Source organism: Globicephala melas, chromosome 11, assembly GCF_963455315.2.
Source record: "Globicephala melas chromosome 11, mGloMel1.2, whole genome shotgun sequence".
NCBI classification, from domain to species: Eukaryota; Metazoa; Chordata; class Mammalia; order Artiodactyla; family Delphinidae; genus Globicephala; species Globicephala melas.
Window position 1 is genome coordinate 18,324,417 of NC_083324.2, and position 9,564 is coordinate 18,333,980.

Sequence of the window (9,564 nt, forward strand, 5' to 3'; positions counted from 1 at the left end):
AATAAATAAATAAGAGGAGGCTTTGAAAAGTTCAGGTGGATCTGGGTTAAAAAATCCCAGTTTAGCCACTTACTGTGAACCTTAGACAAGGTTCTTGATCTTTCTGCTTTCAGTCTCCTTAATTGGTAAAACAGAGACAATCAGTTGTGCTCTGGAGGATGCTGTGCTGACTCTGGCTCCGTAGTGTGCCTGTCCTGTTTTGGCTGTGAGGTGGTCCTGGCCTGCTGCTCGACGGCAGTTCACAGCATCTAACCTGGAGAACGCGGCCAGCTGGGGTGCGGCGTGCGTGGCTCTCCGTGGAGGTGGCACGTTCCCATCCTCATGCCGTCAGAATGCTCCGGCCTGGGAATAAGTAGGGGACGGATGGCAGGAGCTGCCACAGCAGTTCATGCAGGGTGGCACCTTTGGAGGGTCTCCCACCGACGACCCTTCTCACTTCTTCACCTTCTTCAAAGTTACGCATTGTGTTCAGCAGCAGTGCACCATTTCAAAATGAATTCGGTGGTTTCCCCACCTCACCCCGTTCCCTGATCCGAGAAGGACTGTGGGGTTTGTTGGGGGAACTAGTTTGAAAAAACCACTCTAATAATTAAAATAATAGATTCCCACCTGTTGGTGAGGGTTTTTGTGGGGAAGGAGCAAGTGATGATGGAAGAATTACTAGGTTGTTATTTGAGGACGCTGAGAACACAGACGTACTTGTGAAACAAAACAGGTGCTTTTAGCAGACATCCCATATTTCTTGGTAATAATCTGATCCCAGTGAGCCTTGGGTCCTTTTCATTTGTGAAGTTTCAGTTTGGTTGCCCATTAGAGAGGAGGCACACTTCTTTCACTATTCTAGTCAGACATCATTTTCTTAGGAACAAGTGAGGACATCCGTGCGGTTGTGCACACGTGCTGCATTTGAGGTGCAGTTTATGTCACCGTGTGTGTGTATACATACTGTCCTACAGATGCTGGATTGTGGTGCGTGCACTGAAAAATTCTGAGGGTTTGCTTGCCCTGCTGAAATGTTAGAGAGTGGTCGTCCACGGGAGGAGTACGAGACAGGCACCTGGCCTGTTGCCCATGCTTTGCCCATGGCCTCGGCAAGCCGCCTGTGAAGGGATAATCCATCTTGGATCAGCACGGCGTCTGGGTGGTTGAGAGCCGCTTGCAGGTGCATCAGGTGCCTGCCATTAGGGGCTGTTTGTGAGACGAGGGTGACTTCCTTTCCTCTTTGCTCTCCCCTAGCTCTCTGTTCTGCTGGTAGTGCCAGCTGCTCACCAACCCAGGTACCACTTCTGATGTCCATTGCTTCAGGATCTCTCCTCTGATCTCTCATTCCCATATTCTGCCAATATTCTGCCAATAATCCCCCAGTACCTAGCATCCCTCCCATCTCAGAAGAAAGTCTCTGTTCCTTTCCCAGTGCTTTGCTTTTTTTTTAATTTTTATTTTAATTTTTATTTTATTTATTTTTTTATACAGCAGGTTCTTATTAGTCATCAGTTTTTTACACATCAGTGTATACATGTCAATCCCAATCGCAGCACTTGTTCTTTTTTTTTTTTTTGCGGTACGCGGGCCTCTCACCGTTGTGGCCTCTCCCGTTGCGGAGCACAGGCTCTGGACGCGCAGGCTCAGCGGCCATGGCTCACGGGCCCAGCCGCTCCGCGGCATGTGGGATCTTCCCGGACCGGGGCACGAACCCGCGTCCCCTGCATCGGCAGGCGGACTCTCAACCACTGCGCCACCAGGGAAGCCCCCAGTGCTTTTCTTGATTGTATGCTTTCTCTCCTTTGCCCCATGGCTAACCCCTCTCTTCTGCCTGCCTTCAGTCTTTCTCCCTCTTCAGTGTACAACATGATTTAAGCCTCCTGTTCCCAAGGAAATAACCTCAAACCCTGCTGACCCCTTTCTGCAGTGGCAGGGCTGTCCTTTACCTCAGCACCACAGTTCTCAAAAGGGTTCCTGTTGGCCGCCTCTAGATTATTCCTCTGACATCCTGTAGTTCCTTCCTCTTTGCAGCCCTGATAGTGTGTGGCTTGCTCTCCTGAAAGTCGGCAGTTGACTTCTTGATCACCAAAGCTTGGGCCCTTTCCTCAGTCCTTATCCTACTTTGTCTTTCTCTGAAATTTTCGTTTATCCTTTATTCATCCAGTAGGTAATTTTATTGGGTACCTGGTACTGTGCTGAATGCCATAGAGAAGGCTGATTAAGACACGGTCATGCCATTCAGGAGTGTGCATTTGATTGACAGTTACAGTGCGGCGTGCTAACTGACATCATAGAACTCTGTAGGACATGCTGGAGTGAGGCAGGCCCCCCTAACTCAGACTGGGTGGGCCTGGTGATGGGGCCGGGGGTGGTTTCTCTGGGGCAAGCGTCTGGTGTGCCACGTGCCGTTGGTTCTTCTCGCTGTTGCAGGTGGTCTTGGACTGGTGTCCAGTTGTCTTCTCTTGTCAGACTTCCATGCAGTGAAGTACACATACCGGCTTAATTGAAAGTCTCCCTCAAGGTGTAGTTTTTCATAAAGTTTTATTTATTTAGTTAGTTAGTTTTCACTTGGCTGAGTTATTTCATTTTGACACCTGAGTATTGGTTAGTATATGACAGTTTGTTTAAACTCTGATTTAAACTGCTTGGTAATCCCTGTAGACAGCTGGTCTGTTTGTGTTCCCTGTGAATACTTGTGAAATAGTTTGTAGTGGTGATTATCTTCTCTGTAAGTATTAACAGATACACTTCCTCTTTGAAAGAGAAGAATGTGTTAGAATGGCTGCTGCTGCCTTTGTTAGAACCTGTGAAAAAAGAATGTTACCTTTCACCTTTCACTTGAGGGGCGGGAGTTTAGAGTATTAAGTACCTTCCTCCCTTTATCTCGGGGCACTTCACATGTTTGAATCCCTTGCTCAGTGGCATGTGAGGCTGCTTGTGGTCCAGCCTGAGGTGACCGTACCCGTTGTGGGCTTCGTCGTATGCCGCCGTAACCAAGGCCTGTGTTTGCTGGAGACCAATAGGAAACTTGCTCTGGGATTGCTCCTTTGTTGGTGTGTTTCCTGCAAAGCCACACTATTGTGGAGCCAGCACTGAGACACTCAGAACAAACCCAGTGTCTTCCCCTAGCAGGCTGGCCTTGATGAAGTCAAGGAGTAGGTGTCTGTCCCCTCCTCGTCCTGTATTTCTTCTTCGCCACATCACACCTCCTCCCAAGAGGTGCTTCAGTAACTGTGCTTAATTTAGGAGCCAGCGTGTCCTGTACCTAGCAACTCTTTTTGTTTTCTTGAAAAAAAAATGGCGGAATTATTTAAGAAAGAAACTTCTGTTTTGTTTTTCGTAGGCTTTTTTTTTAAATTTTTTTCTATTTCCATTCTTCCACCGCTGGCTCTCTCATTGATGAGGCAGACCTTGTCTGTCCAGTTATTTTTCTCTGGCCAGTGCCTTCATCGTTGGGAACAGAGGGGGACGTGGGGTCTGAAGGGGGTCATTACATCATGGCAGGTGGTTGCTTCACCTCATTAATAACCCACTTAGATATGTGTTTTCTACCTTGTACTTGGAGAATTTATTATATTGTAAGTGTCGATCTAGATGCTAACGTCTTTGAAAATTAATAATGTATAGAAATAGCGCCTAGGTTTTCCTTTCTCCCTTTGCCATTTGGGTCCGAATGGTCATGCACTGTGAGAAGCGTTTGGCACCGTTTAGAATTTGTAAACAATAGTGCTAAGAGCCAGTGTCAGTTGGAGACTGGTGCAGACATAATGGTTTATGGCACAATGAATGTACCACTTGTCTAAGATGTTTTTATAGTGACTTTGTCTTCACCCCCTTGGAAGCTCGTATGAACCACAGTTACCTTTTATTGCTCGATACGTGTTGTCTGTGCCAGTCACAGAGCAGCAGGGGAGCAGACCAAGTCGGAATAATTAGATTGAGGAGTGAATGTCACACTTCTAATTTCATTCTCTTTTCAAGGGATTACCAGTGTCCATTTAATAAAATGGGATTAACCCTCTGCGGCAGAAGTATTTGAAAGCTGTCAGTCAGTATAATCTTGACAGCTCAAAAGAAGTAGTGTTCTCAGAAGCTGCTTCTCTTAGAAGCAGCGTCATGTTTTAATTGGCTGAAAGTCTTGACTGCACAGGGATATGTATGTTTGTGTGAGCGCGTGTGTTTATGTCATTAAAGGTGGATGTACGGAGAGTGGATTTGAAAGAGGAAAAGTTTTATGGACTTAACCATACTATCTGGAAATAATAAAACATCATATAATTTAGTTTGAGTTGCTGGATACCAGTAATAGAATACCTAAAAATTATGAGACCAAAATTTTAAAATTAAAGAAACAGTTAAAAAGCAAATAATGAGACATCTTTTCTTGAATGTTTTAGAAAACCTCGGATCAATTCTCAGCTGGTGGCCCAGCAAGTGGCCCAACAGTATGCCACTCCACCACCCCCTAAAAAGGAGAAGAAGGAGAAGGTTGAAAAGCAAGACAAAGAGAAACCCGAGAAAGATAAAGAAATTAGTCCTAGTGTTACCAAGAAAAATACCAACAAAAAAACAAAGTAAGTTCTTCGGTAACTCAGTACAGTACTATGTTATTTTGCAGGTGAATCAAAGATGTCTTTTAAATGCCTCTTTTTCTGTCTCCCCATTTAGACCAAAGTCCGATATTCTGAAAGATCCTCCTAGCGAAGCGAACAGTATACAGTCTGCAAATGCTACAACAAAGACCAGTGAAACGAATCACACCTCAAGGTATTTGAAACTAGAGTGAAATACCACGTCGCTGCCCTGATTCACCTGCTCATAATCAAGAGTCAGGGGTGGTTTTGTGCCTGTGGGTTTGTAGGCTAAGAAGGGGTGGGGTGAAGAGCTGGGGCAGTGGGACTGTTAACTTTCAAAGTACATGCACATAGATATGAGCTGCTTTTATATCACTGAGTCCAAAACAGGAGAAAGATAAATTGATAATAATTTTGCAGTGATCCGAAGCTTTGCTAACTGATTGGCGGTTTCGTTTCTTGCTGCGCTTCTTAGTCGGCAGATATGGTAGTAAGCGCTGGTATCCGTGCTGGCGTTTTAGATTCATTGCCACAGCGTCATGCAGTCTGTGTGTGTGGCGGGGTGATGTTGGGCCAGAAGTCCTTTGCATCCGTAGCCGATTTCATGGGCTCTTCCCCTGTGGTGTTGCTTTCAGGCCCCGGCTGAAAAACGTGGACAGGAGCACCGCACAGCAGTTGGCAGTAACTGTGGGCAACGTCACCGTCATTATCACAGACTTTAAGGAAAAGACTCGCTCCTCCTCGACCTCCTCATCCACAGTGACCTCCAGTGCAGGGTCAGAACAGCAGAACCAGAGCAGCTCGGGGTCGGAGAGCACAGACAAGGGTTCCTCCCGTTCCTCCACGCCAAAGGGCGACATGTCAGCAGTAAATGATGAATCTTTCTGAAATTGCACATGGAGTTGTGAAAACTATGAATCAGGGTATGAAATTCACATCCTCCACCTGCCCATGCCGCTTGCACCCCTGGAGAATCTTCTGTGGACATCGACCTCTTAGTGATGCTGCCAGGATAATTTCTGCTTGCCATGGGCATCTGGCCCCCAAGGAATTTCGCACCCTGACGATTACTCTTGACACTTTTATGTATTCCATTGTTTTATATGATTTTCCTAACAATCATTTATAATTGGATGTGCTCCTGAATCTACTTTTTATATAAAAAAAAAATCTGCTGTGCACAATTTTCCATGTACATTACAACTGGTTTTTGTTTTTGTTTTGTTGGGGGGGAGTGGGGTGGGAGGGGGAGGGAGCTTTTATTTATTGTGTTCACAGACTCCATCCTTTCAGCATATCCTTTTAAGTTTAGTTCTTTCTTCCAGTTATACTATGTACTATCAGTTTTGATATAACTATATATATATAAATATAAAATTATATATAAAGGGTTATTTGAAACCAATCCATGGCAACGCTGGTGCTTGATACACTGTGAAGTGAATACAACATTGAACAGTTACAGATCTGGGACGGTCCCTTCTATGAAAGTGCTGAAATTAAGTTAAAATCAGTCTTACGTGAAGTATGTTCCAACCCACGTGGGAACTTGACTTTCTCATCTGTCTAAAGAGTACTGGACGATAGAAAAATATATATTTTTTAAACAATGTGATCTCAAATTAAAGACTGCTCCAGATAGCCTGCATTTGCGATGGAATAACTGACAAATCACAAGTGGTTTAGTTGGGAGGGCTTTGATCAGTCAAAAGTAACGAAACTAGCTCCAGAATGCCAAGTATTCGTGTAAATTACGGTTACATGTTAACATTGCTGTTCTTACATAAGCATTCATGAAATTATGGTATTCTGTAACTCGAATTCCATCCATTTTCCAGACCTCTACTCATGTCTGAGGTAAATTGATAAATTGTCTCTTAGTTTTAGGATTCAAACTGTGTAACCTGTATTTTTCGTCCATACAAGAAGCAAATCCTTGTCTCCACTTTGCATGTGGTGTTCTGTTTAATGGAACTTTGTTTGCCTCACTTCCCCTCGTTTCCCTTACCCTACCCCTTCAGTGGTGAGAATTCTTTTTCTTTCTTAAAATCTAGTCTTGTTGTTTTACTGAACAAAGGTTATCAACCAGTACATCCAGTCCCCACATGGAGCTTTTCAGTGTTGGGAGACACGTCTCAATTCCCTGCTGTGGGAAGGAACTCAGTGGTGAATAAATGGTTGAAGTGCTGGCAGCCAGAGTTGCAGGGAAAGCTCCTACTTCCTGCGAGCCTGTGATCTTTTTCTTCCTCAACATAAAGATGGCTTGAGTAAAACTCTCTTTTAAAAAAGATTCTTTTCACTCTCTCTTTTTAAAAACTGTCTTGCAAAAACAAACACGGGGAAAAAAAAAAGACCGCTAATATGAATCCACCCCTCCTCATTTTAAAAATGTTCTGTTTTGCTTTGTTTAGATTTAGGGTCTGTCTTCTCTTTGACTCTTACATTCATATCTGCAGAGTTCATAGACTTGAGAGTCATTTCAAGCATGGGAACTTGATGTCACCTTCCTTTATTTGACGGTACTTCTGGGAGGGCAGCAGATTAGTAATGAAAGGCCACATTTTGGTGTGAAAAACCTGGTTTGCTTAAGAATAGAAGTAACTTCTGTCTGTGGAGGCAACAAGTAAACAGAAAAATTAACAGCTTGATTTGAGTAGCCAACAGGAAGGCTCCTTTCACATTTACATTAAAACTATTCCTTAGTCACTAATGTACCATCGTTTAAATTCTGCTCTCAAAGGTATAGATGATAAAGCAGTGCCACTTGTTGCTGTGGTCCTGTACTCAGATGCACGGACAGTGCGCCCCCTCTTTTCAAAATACTGCTTTCATCTGGGATGCAAGCTATACTTACCTTTTTAAATACATTTTTAAAGTATTTATTAATGAACCAAAGGAAATCAGATGCTTTCTGTAAGCATCAGGATATAGAATACATAGTGATTTGACTATGAATTTTAAATCCACATTTTAATATTAGTGGGGTATTGCAAAGACATTCCTTCTAAAGTTTTAATATTCCTTTTATTAAGGGTCTCAGGGAGGGTGAATTAGTCAGCCATATTTATTTTCCAGAGGTGTAAGGAATTGCTAAGTTTTTTAATTAACTTTTTAAAAAAATTTAAAAGTCACCAAACTCATGTGGGTTGCACTGCTTTTGAAACCAGTAAGTGTTGGTTTGCACTTTGTTCAGAAACACTGTGTACTTTTTCAAAATTAGTTTCATGTAAAGTGATTGGACCCCGAGATTAGTGGGAAAAGCTGGTTCACCAGCTACTCAGAGGCTGCTAATTGAGTCATTGCCAATGTCTTGGTTTTTCAGTTTTGCCTCCGTGATAAAGAATAAATTAAAGAATGGGGAGGGGTGAAGGAAGGGGGAGGATTGCTTTAGAACAGGTGAGAGGATGAAATGGCCATTTTGGTAGAAACTGCAGCGCACGGTGGGACTGCTCTCAGCAATCAGATGTTCTTGGGCCCATCCTTTAGCTGCTGTTGTGTGATTCTGTTACGGTAGTGAGGTGGTAGGTACCTTAGGCTTTTAATTTCTGAAATTGATGACGTCCCTCAGGCATGTATTCTGGAAATGGAATTCCTGTAACTTTCTGCATTTGCAGTTTGCCCTACAATTAGTAGGCAGTGTGTAAAAACACTAGTGTAGGTGATAAAGATACATATTAAAAGAGGACCAGAAATACTTGGTATTCAGCGGCACAGTAAGCAGGTTATAAAAACAAACAAAAGCACAGTGTTACGCTTGCAAGTTTCCATTCGTTTTAATACCACACAATCCTTCACACTCGTGCGTGCGCGCACAGAGCTTATCTGACCTGCTCTGCTTGAGTCATGCAGTTCAAAAAATAATAATAGTAATATTAAGGTAAAGACATCTTGACACCCACAAAAAATTTTAATCAAAATCTTTCAGTTTCAATCTGGATATTCAAAACATTGGCAGAAGCTTCTGTGAGTTTAGTTCCACTAAGATGTTTCACCTGCCTTATCAAGACCATTCTCAGTCTACTTTTTTAAGCTACCGTATCTTAAATTATTGAAAATTTATTAATTGCTGACTATATAATAACCTTTGCTTGTATGTAACCGAAAATGGTTTAAGAGCCAACATTTAGAGTATGACAATGGAGCTGAACAGTTTTTAATGCGCAAGCAGTTCTGTTCTTGTGTATGACTTGTAACCTTAATTTACTGTGTAAAGATGGTTACATTATTTCCTTAGCTTTGTTTGTTGGAGACAAATAGAGAATGCTTGTTAAGTATGTCAAAACATAATCTTACCTTGTGAATTTTTGTTAATGTATTATACGAGCTATATTTTTCATTTGCTCAGAAAGACAGCTTGTATAACGCTTTTGGAAGTTCCTGCTCTGTAACGTCTTTAGAGCTGACAGTCTGTTAGGTTTGTTTTTTTTCTTCATGCTAAAGTGTTGGTGGTTTTGTGAACTGGTCAGAAATTCACAGGTCTTAAATGTTTGGGGGAAATTTATATTGGACACTGCTCTTTGTCTAGCAAATAAAAGATGTTAATATATTCCTGTTACTGGCATGTGCACGACTATGTTATTAGAAGCCACTTTATCGTTTTCCTGCTTTAAATAGAAATGTCTATTTATGAATTCTGCTTGTAGTTTTTTCACAAATAAAATAGTAAAATTTACATTGAAATCTTTATTTTTGTCTGTGTAGACTTTAGCCCGTAGGAAAACAGTTAACTTTTGTACTCAAATTCTTCATTTGTGTAATATTCCCCGTAGAACAGGAGGCCAAGAACTTGAGTTTATCATATGCTGAAGTTAATTTGGGTGTCTCAGTGCACGGCTCAGAGCTGCAGCAGAAAATATAATGGAACCAAAGAATGGCCGAACTTTGGAAGAAAGCGAGCTAGTGTCTGTAAATGCATCCTTTGAGGTAGGTTGCAGTGATTTAAGGAAGGAAGTGGAGATGATGGGTAACGATGATTAATTCAGTGCATGACTGAAAACCCTCAGAAGAC

The 9,564-nt window shown here is 42.5% G+C and overlaps 1 protein-coding gene across 1 annotated transcript in view; it reads left to right on the plus strand.

Moving 5' to 3' along the window:
• Positions 1-9,228, plus strand: part of RYBP (RING1 and YY1 binding protein) — a 75,059-nt gene extending 65,831 nt beyond the window's left edge. Inside the window, exons 3-5 of the mRNA XM_030867729.2 lie at positions 4,380-4,556; positions 4,651-4,749; positions 5,192-9,228. Of these exons, the coding sequence (XP_030723589.1) occupies positions 4,380-4,556; positions 4,651-4,749; positions 5,192-5,444 (529 nt within the window). The 3' untranslated portion in view covers positions 5,445-9,228. The remainder of the gene's footprint in view (positions 1-4,379; positions 4,557-4,650; positions 4,750-5,191) is intronic.
• Positions 9,229-9,564: the final 336 nt, after the last annotated feature.